The sequence below is a fragment of the Coenobita brevimanus genome, chromosome 38 (genome assembly GCF_032717465.1).
Source record: "Coenobita brevimanus isolate Jiangsu-jjx chromosome 38, ASM3271746v2, whole genome shotgun sequence".
In the NCBI taxonomy this organism is placed as follows: Eukaryota; Metazoa; Arthropoda; class Malacostraca; order Decapoda; family Coenobitidae; genus Coenobita; species Coenobita brevimanus.
The window spans coordinates 26,329,966-26,343,992 of record NC_136991.1 but is presented as its reverse complement, the minus strand read 5'-3'; the positions used below and the strand labels follow the sequence as shown (position 1 = coordinate 26,343,992).

Below are 14,027 nucleotides of genomic sequence, written 5' to 3'. Positions count from 1 at the left end.
CAATCACCCAAAAGCTAAACATGTACCCCTTAGTTTCATTACCGTCTGTTTTGTCTTGCTTTGAAAAAAAAAATGAAAAAACTAATCGGTCACTTATGAAAAACTGAGTTAATCTCATGTCACATTTTCGCTTGAAAGTTTTGGATAATGTTTACCAGATACCACAAATGGAATTCAGGTATTTTGAAGTGTTTTTCTGTTTATATCTCATCATTTGATTCCATGCCATTTCCCATGCAAATGACCCTTGAGGTTATTAATGACCTCAAGGGGGGGGGGGAGGAGGAGTTAATCAGCGACAGAACTGTTATATACGAAGAGTATCAGCAAATGGTAGGATATAAACAGAAAACACTTCAAACTAATTGAATTCAGTTGCTGCTTCTCCTAAATATTTACCAGCAATTTAGATAGAACAAGTGTCTAATATGACTAGACCAGCTTGACTTGGCTCGAATCGGCTCGAACTGAATTGTTTTGTAGGTCATTTATCTGACACCAAATCCTGTGAGAAGAGGCCTGGGCAAAGTGATCATGCATTTTAGTCCCTCCAATTGTACGCTCGTGATCCAGAGATTGTCCTCAGCTTCCAATCTTACTAGTGGCTGGAGGTAAGTCGTAAGCATGGTTTCTAACTGAACGAAGACCTGTTGTTCAATGTGAAGGCGATACTCTTGTTCTAGATAGCCTAGAATATTTGCTAGATCATACAGTACGAAGATTAGTTCGCGATGACACTATTCCTTGTGCTGTGTAAAATGGGTTCGAAGTACACCCACCAAGAGGCCTGATTTCGCCGGGAAATCCTTGTTACAAGTCCTTACAGCCGAGGACAAGGGTAGAGGGTGAGTACATGCTACAGCTTCCATTAGACATCATCTTCTCGAATATATTGAAACCATTCACTACAGTGGCTGTTTTTTTTTCTTTATCTACCTACCTTCAGAAGATTGTATCCAGCGTAGGGGTGACACATTGTGTGTGCGTATATATACTATATATATATATATATATATATATATAGAGAGAGAGAGAGAGAGAGAGAGAGAGAGAGAGAGGTAAGCCGAGGGAAACATGGTTGAGGATAATGAAAAGAGATGCGGGAGAGGAGTGTTGGTGGGACCTTAAGGAGATGGCAAGAGACAAACATTGGTGGAGAGAGATCATCGAGGCCCTATGCATTCCGTTGGATGCTACAGGAAGTGATATATATATATATATATATATATATATATATATATATATATATCACGGCTGATGAGATTATATATATATATATATATCCCATCTCATCTCATCAGCCGTTTGAGTGTCCACTGTAGAACCGGCCTATCCCGACCTAAGTGGGGACGATACAGCCAATGTATCTCTACCAAGTGGCTTAGGCTGTCTGGTAGAGACTGTATGTAGGGTTAGAAGTGTTTGTAGGTGTAACTGTAGTGTTGGAGTGGCTTTGGATGTGTGTGTAGTCCGTGAACAAAGTGTAATCGGCCCGCGCAAGCGGACTGGGTGTAAGCATACTTTATAGTATGCGACACTGGTTCAACCACAGCACCCCTTGTGTTCGCCAATGCAATACGTGGCCAGAAGAACGCTCCCAAAGTTTATCACCCTGGCGGGGCGCGAACCCTCGTTCTTCAGTGTACGAAAACGCACACTTTACCACTATACCACAGAGACGCCATATATATATATATATATATATATATATATATATATATATATATATGTCTGTGTGTGTGTATATATATTTATACATATATATATCTATATATATATATATATATATATATATATATATATATATATATATATATATATATATACACACACACACGAGGGGAGGGCTCGCCTCGCTCGCATCTGGAATCGTTGCCATATTGAACACGGACACACTTGCTCAAGCTACTGGATCAGAAAAAAAAAAAAAAAGGGAAAACAGAAAGATCTAAAGATAGATCTGAAAATGGTCTCGGTGGCTAACCACAAATTCAGCCTCTTAAATTGAGTTCTGGCCATCGCTACCTCGAGACCATAAAAGCAGCGGCTTCAAAACGGCCTTGGAGTCAAACGTCACCATGCCCATGTTCTTCCCCATGCCGAGTTACCGCTGTATCCCAACTTTCAGCCTCCTGGGTGCTCGGTATGGCCGGCTATAAACTTATACAACATACAATGACAGAGAATTTAAGTATACAACTAACAACAGTCTACTTTACACCCAGGTTTGCAATTGTATTATTGGATGGACAAAGAAACTACGCCAAAGAGTTTTACCAGCTCGAGAATCGAATTCTGGTCTTCCAGGTACAAGCTGAACATACTAATCGGTGTACCATCTGTTCCTCTACCTTTCATTGTGGGTGTGATTGTTTAACAAAACTGACTTCATATACAGACTCTGGCACTTATAGACTCAGCCGTTGCTCCTCGTCAGTTTTCACATACACCGCACTCAGTATAAACACCACTTCCTAACACGCAGTTGTAAAGCATGAGGATGGGTTAATTCTGGCCAAAACTTTCTCTGAGAGAAAGGTTAAGTCCTATGGGTGTACCGCAGGTAAAGACGATGACTGTATTCGTATATTCAAAACCTAGGCTCTGGATGGTCTAGTGAGTTAAGGTTCTCCAAAAGAATGTGGCCAAAAAAAGGTTCACTCCAACTGTATGGGAGACTTCAGTCAATTGCTCATATAATGCCCCTTAAAGCAGAACCTCGGTTTTTGCTAAACCCCATAATCTCAAGAATATGGTCAACAATATTCAATGTTATATCCAGGTCCCATCTGTACTACACTACTGGGTGACCAGGGACAAAGGAAAAAAAAAAGTTCTCAAAGAGTCGAAACAAGAATCGAAATCAGGTTCTGCTCGTAAGCAACATGTTACTGCCAATTGCCGCAAAAATGAATTTTACATCTCCATCTGATTTTTTTGTTGTTGCACATAATTGATAAATTGCTGTTTGGCTGTAAACTGTAGCTCTTGGTGTAAATTCCGCAACAGATGTGGTGTGTTTTCGTGGTAGCTTGCACCGAGATTATTACTAGGTAGCGTGAAGATTGAAATTTTTTAGGTGTGAGCATATACATGCGTGTATCTCTCTCTCTCTCTCTCTATATATATATATATATATATATATATATATATGGGGGGGGTTATGTGATTCCGGGTGGGCTATGCTGGCTTCACCCAAGTGCTGGCGTTTGTACAATTCAGCCATTCTCTTAGCTGGCGTTGTATATTTCGTAACGCTTCTTCCTAAGCGATTATATTATGAACATCGCATATTGAGAACCCTCTTGTATGTTACTGATACGAACTGTGTCAGATATTCAGCAGACATAAACTGCATAGCCTACATGGGAAAGCAAGGAATAAAACAGAAAATAAATCGTCGAGGAAGAGGTACTACTAAAACGTCTATACAGACAAGATTACTCTCTCCTCCACGTCACCTGTTGTCCCCACTCTACTTAGTGCCAGATACAGTCAAGGACAAAAGTGCGTACAATATTTTTCCTCTTTTTAATCTCCTCTGCTGACTATTTCTCCTTAGCTGAGAGAAGCTTGACATGTTTCCCTGTTAATAGACGACTCTGATATGAAGCATCAGGGAAAAAACTGACGGGCATTTCCTAACTGGGATATAGATTAATAAATTAAAAGTAGGATTTTCCACTGCTTTTTTTTTTCTTCTTCTCCTTATTCTCTTGCTCCTCCTCCTCCTCTCTTTCTCTCTCTCTCTCTCTCTCTCTCTCTCTCTCTCTCTCTCTCTCTCTCTCTAACTACTCTATCTGTCAGTCTTTATCTCAATACTGTAATATATATATATATATATATATATATATATATATATATATATATATACTCTGGCTATAGTGGCTGAATAGATGGACACATATTTTATGCCGGAAAATAAATAGCCTGATATATTTTTAAGATGGATGAATGCAAAGGCTATATATTCTGAATAAAAGCATTGAGTTAACGAACATAAATTACTCGTCCAGATGTATTTACATAGAGATTTTTAAGACAGATAACCATGTAGACTACAATACCATGAAAGGCACAGAGAGAGAGAGAGAGAGAGAGAGAGAGAGAGAGAGACGCTGTCACGCGAGAGGAAGACACAAATCAGACTGCCGCACAACTATGGGACAGACAGAGATAGGCAGGCAAACAGACTACCACACTACAGACAGACAGACATTGCTCATAGAGACAAACTACCACACTAATCACAAGACAGACAGACAGATTACCACACTAATTATAGGACAGGCAAACAGACAGATAGACAACCAGAAAGATTACTTCACTATTCAAAGGACGGACAAAGAGACAGACATGGGGATAACCAGCAAAACTTCTTTGTCGGCTAGGTACGAGCGAGGCCATTTATATTTGAAGGCAATGAAATGTCGCCTTACATCCCAAGGATGCCTAGAGTATACTGATGGCTATCTGCCTACCAAGTTTCATGCCTTTACGACAAACTGTCTGGTCTGTGACCCTCTTTTGAAGATTTTCAACATGCTGTACTTGGAGCGTGTCACGTGCCACGTGCACCGCCTGGGCGTGATAAAACCTGTCAAAAACAAACCTTAAAGAATTGGATTATCATATGGTCCAAACCGCGCAGTGATCGGCCCTGTGGTTGCTGAGATATAAGCTTCTCAAAAGCGTTACTGTCGGACCGGGCCGGGTCGGGCCGCTCATATGTGAGAAAATGCAACTACCTGAGAGACTCGCGAGGGCTTCGCCCTCGCTCGTAACCACATTACCCAGACAGACAGACAAACATACAGAATACCAGACCACTTAACAGGAACTAGACTACCACACTACTCAGACACGAACAAACCACACTACTCATACGGACAGAAACAACCAGACAAGAAGAAGCGATGCCAAGGCACAGAAATCCGTTCCCGGCAGTCATTTTAGCGCTGACGTATAAAACACAACAGGATATCTAGTCAAAGATGTCACATATCAAATTTGGAGTAAATCGGGTGAAAACTGACTTTTATGTCCATTTGAAAATTTAGACCCGACCTACCTGACGTTGACCCCCCTACCGCTAACTGTGAGGTGAAACCCCTGTTATAATGAGGCATGTTGCTGGATGCAGATTTGAAAGATGCACTTTTAGGTTTTGGTTTCATGTCGATATGACGAATTTGAAAGGAGTTATGGCGAAAAAACTATTTTTTACCCCTATTTTATTTTTTACACTTTTTAGACCTACAGTTTGGGTCTTGGCCCAATTTGGCCCAAAATTTAATCAGGTGATCAGAAGGTCATAGCCCATCATCAGTGTAATTTTAGCCAAAATCACACCAGCAGTTTCGCTTAAAGTTGTTAACAGACAGACAGACAGACAGACAGACAGACAGACAGACAGGCAAACAAACAAACAGACTAACCGAGTGAAAACAATACCCGTCCCCAAGCCCCTCCGGGGCGAGGACGGGTAGTTAAAAATAAATCAGAAAGACAGACGTACAGCAGCCCCACAGATTACCACACTGCTCAGGAAGACTGGCCGACTACCACACATTACTGAGAGACATTACTCAGACAAAGACAGACAGGCAGGCTACAACACCACTCAGAAAATATACAGATTGTCACATTATTTATGAAAAACGGCAACCACAAGACTTAGGCAAATTGACAATCAGACTTCCGCTTAAACAAACATATCACAGACTGACAGGCAAATTGTTACTTAAAGAAATGGAAACACAGACTACCACATTAAGTAAATAGGCGGAAAGACTGATACACTGCTACATTGCTTAGACATCCATATTGCCACACTTCTTTGACAGTTTGACAGACTGCCATACAGTACTGACAAAGACAAAAAGACAACCACACTACTTTGACATAGCTGACGCAGGCAGACTGGCAGACCCAGATACATAGACACGTAGGCAGACTTACTACAGACAGCTACACTACTTAAACACAACACTCAGCCACACCACGTTGATACAGACAGATAGAGAACCACACAAATTTGGCACAGATATACACACAAACACACACGCAGACAGAGAATAACAAACTACCAAACTTCTTAGACAGACAGGCAGACAGATAACAAACACGCAGCTTACGCAAACTCAGACAAATACCACAAACTCAGGCAGATACACAACCATACTGCTTAAACGGACGGATTCACTAACAGACTCACACACACACACACACACACACACACACACACACACACACACACACACACACACACACACACACACACACACACACACACACACACACACACACACACACACACACACACTAGGGGGACGGTACTAACAGACGGACAGAGAGACAGAACCACACAACTTACACAGACAGACAGACAGACAGATAGAGGAGGGGAGAACGAGTGGAACATGAGTGTATCTCAGAATTAAATCCAGCTCATGAAATCAAGCACAGCGGATTACCTAGCAGCAATCCTATTAGCTCCGTCGCCCCCGCCTGTCTCGGCTTACCAATAATATGTGGAAATATGTGCGTGCTGGAGTGTGTGTGTGTGTGTGTGTGTGTGTGTGTGTGTGTGTGTGTGTGTGTGTGTGTGTGTGTGTGTGTGTGTGTGTGTTACAGTATGAGTATACTCGTATGATTTGAGTATTTGTGTTTGTGTATTTACCTGTGTTTGTCTATGCAAGTATATATTTATGTATGTTTTTAGGGTGCAGTTTTGCATGAACGTATCTATATATGTATTTATGTATACTTGTATGTATAAAGTATGTATGTATGTATGTATGAACGTATGTATGTATGTCCACGTATGAGTTAAGGAGATTGTGTCACTGTGTGTGTTTGCGTTAGAGTATATTCCTTATGGATATCAATGTTAGTATGTGGGTGTGTATGTGTGTATGGATATCAATGTTAGTATGTGTTTAAGTGTGTGTTTTTAGAGTGTATGTGCATATTTATGTATGTATATATGTATGCATGCATGTATGTACGTATGTATGTATATTTGCATGTGTTGGAGGGATTATGCATGTTAGTGTGTGTGTGTGTGTGTGTGTGTGTGTGTGTGTGTGTGTGTGTGTGTGTGTGTGTGTGTGTCTGTGTGTGTGTGTGTGTTTATGATTTGTTTGTATGGGTGTTTGCGTTTCTGTGTTTAGTATAATTACATCGGAAGACATTACAAGAGCAGAATATTACAGGAAATAAAATACATGCAGTAGTTTACAGTTACGGAAACATTACTGGAGGGCAGCATATAATAAAATGAAAGAAAAGCATTCGGGAGCCGAATGCTAATCGCCCGCCAGAATATATTGTTGGCCAAGTTACAAGCGCGGCCCCCCCCGGGGGTCCAGGGGACTGGCCCCCCGGGAGGCCAAGAGGCGGCGCCCCCCTGAGGGGGTTTGGGTTGCTGTGGCCCCCCCTCCCGGAGGGTCCCCAGGTGGGGCGGGGGGCACCGGGGGAGCGGTCCCCCCTGGCGGGAACAGGGGGGCGGCGCTCCCCCGGGGGGGACGGATGGCGGCTCCTCTTCCTGAGGGCGGGGGAACGCCACCCCAGAGGGAGATCGGGGGCAGCATCAGCCCCAACAAGCCTGGGGGCCGTGCACCCTCGGGGGGTGGTCCCACCAGTGGAGGGCAGGAAGATTTTGGCCATGTCTGATACCCTGAATGATTCATGTTGATAGCTCACGCCGTTCATGTGATATAATGGTGCTAGAGGCAGACGATAAAAAATACTTGACATTTGGCAACAATTTTGGTGACCTTGGCCTTGACCCCGACTGCCCATTTTCGAATTCGTTCAACATTTTGGCCATATGTTGGTACCCTGAAGGTTTCGTATTGATATCTCAAGACGTTCACGAGATATTATTGTGTTAAAGGCGGGTGATAAAAACTAGTTGACCAATGACAGCTATTTTGGTGACCTTGACCTTGACCTCGAGTCCCCATTTTCGAACTCGTTCAAGATTTCTGCCATCTCTTGATGCCCTGAAGGCTTCATGTTTATAGCTCAAGCCATTCATGATATAGAGTTGGAACAGAAAGACAGACAGACAGACAGACAGACAGACAGACACACACACACACACACACACACACACACACACACACACACACACACACACACACACACACACACACACACATACACACACACACACATACACAGACACACAGACACACACACACACACACACACACACACACACACACACACACACACACACACACACAGAGGCAGGCAAAAGCATTATTGCTCTGCTGTGGTAAAGGCAGGTGATAACTAAACATTAAAACAAATGTAAAGGCCCGTGCACACATAGGCGAGAAACTCGTAGTACGCTCCTCGATAGCTACTCGGCATCACTCCCGGACCCTAGTCCCCAGTCAATGACCTAGATGAACACTCCGCAATAGCTCCCTGATTGATCCTCGATCGGTCGCTGATCGCCTTTCAAATGATCGACGATCGCTCCTCAAATGGTAGCCGCCCAGGCAAGGAGTGACGCCGAATGACACCAAGTAATGACGAGCAGTGGCTGACTGCTCCCCAAATGCTCCCCGAGGGCTCAGAGAGCGTTTCCAGGGTGGATGCTGACCGAATGAGGAGTTTGGATTTTGCTTTCATCCTGGCTGGCCAGGGGTCACTGCCTGCATATAAAAAGGCCCTCATCATCTATCCAGCCATCATTTCTGCCTTGACTATCAACGAGACAACATCCAGACACTATGGATATCTGTGAAGAACAGGAACACCTCATGTTGCTGTCCTGGGCTATTGCAAGTACTGCTTTATGTGTGGCATCTCTTTTGCTGCAGAAGAGGAGGAGAGAAAAGAAACAGAAAAAGAAGACAAGAAGGGCATTAAGGACAAGGCCCTGGCTCCTCAGAAGACCCCAGTTTGGCCAATATGAGAGGTTAATGTAGGACTAGAGAATGAAGATGTCCCATCCTTCAGAAATTTCCTGAGAGTTGACCCAACACTGTTTAGAGAGGTACTGGAGAAAGTGAGGCCCATCATAGAAAAAGAGGACACTTTCTGGAGAAAAGCTGTAGAACTTGGCCTAAAGCTAGCCATCACCATCTGCTACCTGGCTACTGGAAACAGCTACTGGTCACTGCAGTATGGATTCAGAGTTGCCTTCAATACAATATGCAAGTTCATCTCAGAAGTTTGTGAGGCCATTGTACAAGCCTACTGTGATGAACTGTTCTCCTGCTGACTTCTTCACCTCCAGATGAAACTTACCTCATTGTGTGGACACTCGGCGTCGCTTGGGAAACACTCCTGAGCTACTCTTGGTTTGCTCCCCGACCTCTCCGCGAACACTCCTGTGTTTTCCTAGTTCAGCCGGCATGGTCGTTCACACTGTACGGATAAACTCGCTGACACTCCTCAGACACTCCCTGATTGCTTGCTGATTATTCTTGACTACTCTGCACCTACTCCTCGTTCAGTCAGTGAGCAATTCTTGTGCCGACAGACACCGAGTGATCGCTGACTGAATCCCGAGTGACCAAGAGTGATAGGGGAGCGATTCCAGAGTGGTTGGGGAGCAACTCCCGAGTGATTTTGCTCGCCAATCACTCCTGAAAATTTTAAACAGGATTAAACATTTTTCGGCTATCGAGGACTAGTCCCGAGTGACCAGGAGTGACTCAGGAGTGCTTCAAGAGTATAGACGAGCATTGCGGGAGCGAAGTGTGAGCAATTCCCAAGTGACGCCGAGTGCCTTGCGAGGAGCGTTCTACGAGCTTCTCGCCTACAGTATGTGTGCACAGGGCATAAGACACCAGTATTATAAAAGAAAACTAATGATAAAAACAAAGTATCACACGGGGAGAACCATTACGCGATAACTACTGAGTTAAAGTTCTGTATTAGATAAAAATGGCATTAAGAAAACAAACAAAGCGGTAATAGTTAATTATATAGTACCCTCTTCGAGGTCTAGCAGACCTAGGCCAGGCCAGGTGCCCCAGTACATACTGTATATGGGTGCAGGATCAGCCTACTTCTCTTGATGACATTACATGATTGTGTAACCTTCAGTCACCTCTTCAGGATCAAACTTATGCAAGGCCGTCAGTCTGGACGAGGTATTATAAATAATGGACAACCAGACCGGTTTATTTAAGTACAATATTACAAGTGAAGGAAATGATAATATAAGTAAACTACAGTAAACTAAACCAGCAGATTAGCATTGAAAAGAAAAAAAAAAAGAATACTGCTTTTCAACATGACATAATTTTGATGTTTATTCTTGCTGCTGCCAAACATAGGACTGACTTTTGTACAAGCCAATTTGAACCTTTCACTATGAGACGGCTTTTTTTTTTTTTTTTTTTTTTTTTTTTTTTATTCAGTGCAATTATCTGAAGGTGGAATGGCTAAGCTGCATAAGGCGTTATGGTACTGAAAAAGCTATATTATAGCAGTGTGTATACCGTGGGCCGTATAGTTCACCTTAATATGTCCTCAGTTTAGTCCAGAGAATAAGTCAACAGAAATGTATTAGCAGTAACTGAATATTCAAGAACATAACATGTAAGGATGTAACAGTTGGGAAAAAAAAAATAATAATAATACTCGAGGGGAATAATAATAAGCAAGAATTTGACAATGAGATTCATATGACTCACTCTTTTCCGAATATAATCGCCTGGCGTGACTGGAACAGAAGACTAGCTGTGTGCGTGTCGTGAGAGGGTTAATGGTGGCCTACCAGCATTAAAACTATCAGGCTGCTATACTCACTTTCAGTAGAATAAACTCAGCTTGTGTTAGGTGACATGGAATACTAGATTGTCGATTTATGAAAAGGATAACAAGTAAAGTTATGACAAAAGAAGAAAATATATCAGATGTAGAACAGTACCAGAGCAGATTATAACTAAATAATATTTCCCGGATTTTTGTTTCTGTTGCTGTTGTCGTCGGTATGGACTTATCTGAAGTGTAAGCCCAACACACTGCACTCTGTCGGTACAGTTCTTCTACATCCTATTATCCTCCCTTTGGGAAACACGGAGAGAGTTGAGGGACGTGTATGTATAGACAGTAAAGCCCCCCGATTATTTCGGTGCAAGCCTCCCTCTGTACCTATTACCAGGGTCTCATATCAGTGAGCAAAAAACGAACAAAATCAAATAATACAAAGTACAAAACATAATATAAAAAAAGAACATTATCCAGCGCAAATGAATAAAGTAAAAGCTTTGATTATCAGTACAAACTTCAGCTCCTTCGAATACGACAGAGAAAGTATTACGAGTATTTCTAGAGCCAGAAAACATTGCCCTAGCATAATAGTCACAGCCCATCATTCCTGGAATTTTGGTCAAAATCGCAGAAGTAGTTTTCGCTTTGTTAACAGACAGACAGACAGGCAGACAAACCGATTGAAAACAATACCAGTCTCAGAGCCCCTCCGGGGCGGGGCAGTTAATAATTTATGAAATAGAAGCAGTTATAGCAAGGCAAATTTCAAGAAAAATATGATATAAAAAAGCTATCATATCAAAAAAGAATATTGCCTGAGCAGAATGATCAGCAGAATATCGAAAGGGCAGAATATTAAGATAAAATATTAATAACTCTTTATATAATAGAAGACTATTAAACTTAGATATATTTCCTTAAAGCTGCAAATTATGGTGCAAAGTACAGAGGAAAAAATTATCGAGGCAAATGTAATGCCAAAGCAAGAATATGGGGGCAAATGAAGAGTATTACTAGACCAAGACAACACTATCCTGACAGAATAAGGCATAATATTACTAAAACAAAAGTCTGACAAAGGCATTATTAGACCAGAATCTTGAAAAAGACAAACGGAATATCACCGGGATAAAATATTACTCTAACAAAATATCCGGAGAGGACAGCATTATTCTCACAGAACATACGAATAGGGGGAAAATTTCCCTGCGATTATTGCTTTATAATTAAATGTGCAGTATTTAGGCCATGTCCAATGCCTCACTCTGCTTCCGTTCAGCCAAGAATTCGACAAACAGAAGTATTTCCAGAGCAAGAAATCAGTACCATGGCAGTGCATGAAGTGATAATACCGGTATTACTATAACAAGTTATTACAATGAGTAAATACTATGTTCATAAAGTACAAGAAAAATCCTTGCCCTAACCACTTACAATATAAACAGTACTACCTGATAATATTACCTTAGAATTCTAAATTCTCACACGGCATGTGGTCCTTTTTAGTACTGCTTCACTTCAGCCCACAGAGTACGACGAAAGAAGTGTATTACTAGACCAACAATACTCTGGGAGAATAATAAGCGGTAGAATATTATCAAAGGAGAAAATTAACAATAGTATGAAAAGATCAAAATATATGCAAAGCAGAATACTGCAGTTAATGAATGTCAGATAAGCAATAATATTTCATAAATAGTATTGTTAGATCAAAATACAATAAAACAGAATATTGTAACTGCTGACTGTTAACTGAGCAAGAATATTCTTTAAGAGTAGCATCAAAAGAATATGATAAGAACAGATACAGCAGAAAACAGTGCCTGAACGGAATATTACAGCAACACATTTCGTGAGCAAAATAACAAGCAGAACATTACCAGGGCAAAATATGTGCCCTCACAGAGGATCAAAAAAGAAAAAAAAATTAAGCCCTGACAATATAAATAAATAATAGTACTACCGCCAGAGAATATATGTAACGAACAATATTACCCTGAGTGAATATCACCAAAAGACAGGCTTGCCTTGAGAGAATGTAAGCAATCAACAGTATTACTCGGAGAAAGTATAAGTAAAGAGCAATATTATCCTAAGAAAAAATAAGTAAAGAAAAGTATTGCTCGGAAAATATAAGTAAAGAACGGAAGTACCCTGAGGGAATATAAGTAAAATACAGTATTGCCCCTAGAGAATATTACCTTAGAAGTATTGAATTATGGCACAGTATTTAGGCCATGTCCGCCGCCTCAATATTGCTTCAGTTCAGCCCCAGAATTTGTCTCTGGCCCAATAGCAGTCACCGCGGGGAGTTATGAAGCCTCGGGGACCCTCCTGCCTCACCCTGCCTCTCCCTGCCTCACCCTGTTTCTCCCTGTTTTGTCCTCCTTGTCCCTGCTCGGACTGCCTTAGTATTTCTTTCACTGCTTCACCCTCCCATGGCTTTCTTAACTTGCCTTACGATGCCTTGTCCTTCCTCATCCGGCCTTAAATTATATTGTCTTGTCTCGTTCTGTCTCTCCACCTAACTCTCTCCTCACCCTGACTCTCTTTGCCATGTCCAGCCACCGCCTCTCCCTGCTTCACCCTGTCTCGCAGAGCTCGTCTTTCCTCTCCTGCCTACCCTGCATACCGTGCCTCTCTTCTCTGTCCTGCCAAACCCGGCCTCATCCTTCATCACGGCTTTATTGTTCTTACTGCACCTCGCTCAACCTCATTAGACCTTTCCTTGCCTCACCCTGCCTAATTCTGAGTTATTTTACCTCACCGTACTTCCCATTGACTCTCCCTATCTTATCCTGTCTTACCCTCCCTCACCCTGTCTTACCTTTTCTTGGACTGTCTCACACTGACTAAAAATGTCTTGGTCTGTGTCAACCTGCCCACCCCTACCTAACACTACTTTGCCCTGTTTTGTCATTTCAGCCTGTCTGCCCTACCTTCGGAGAGGGAAGGGAGATCTTCCTCTCCCTCCTTTCCTTCTCCTGACTCTCCCTGTCTTACTCTATCTTGTACTGTCTTGCCCTGTCCATCACTGTTTCATTTTATCTGGTTCTTCCTTATCCTCCCACGCTCTGGTTTATCCTGCTTTACACTCTCTGCCTTACCTTGACTCACCCTGCCTTACCTTTCCATACCCTTTCTTACTCTTCCCCAGCTTGCACTCTCTGCCTCGTCCTTCTTTGTCTTGCCTCACTCTGTGTCACCTTGTCTTGCCTTCCTTCAGCCCATTCTTTCCCTGTCTTACCCCGCCTCACCCTACATTACCCGCTCTCACCTTG

General features: G+C 42.3%; 1 protein-coding gene across 1 annotated transcript in view; it reads right to left on the bottom strand.

Annotated features, from left to right (window-relative positions):
- LOC145396558 (UDP-GalNAc:beta-1,3-N-acetylgalactosaminyltransferase 2-like) overlaps positions 1-7,671 on the bottom strand; it is an 88,668-nt gene extending 80,997 nt beyond the window's left edge. The window contains exon 1 of the mRNA XM_080269932.1: positions 7,348-7,671. Coding sequence (XP_080126058.1) covers positions 7,348-7,671 — 324 coding nt within the window. The remainder of the gene's footprint in view (positions 1-7,347) is intronic.
- Between the last annotated feature and the right edge of the window lie 6,356 nt (positions 7,672-14,027).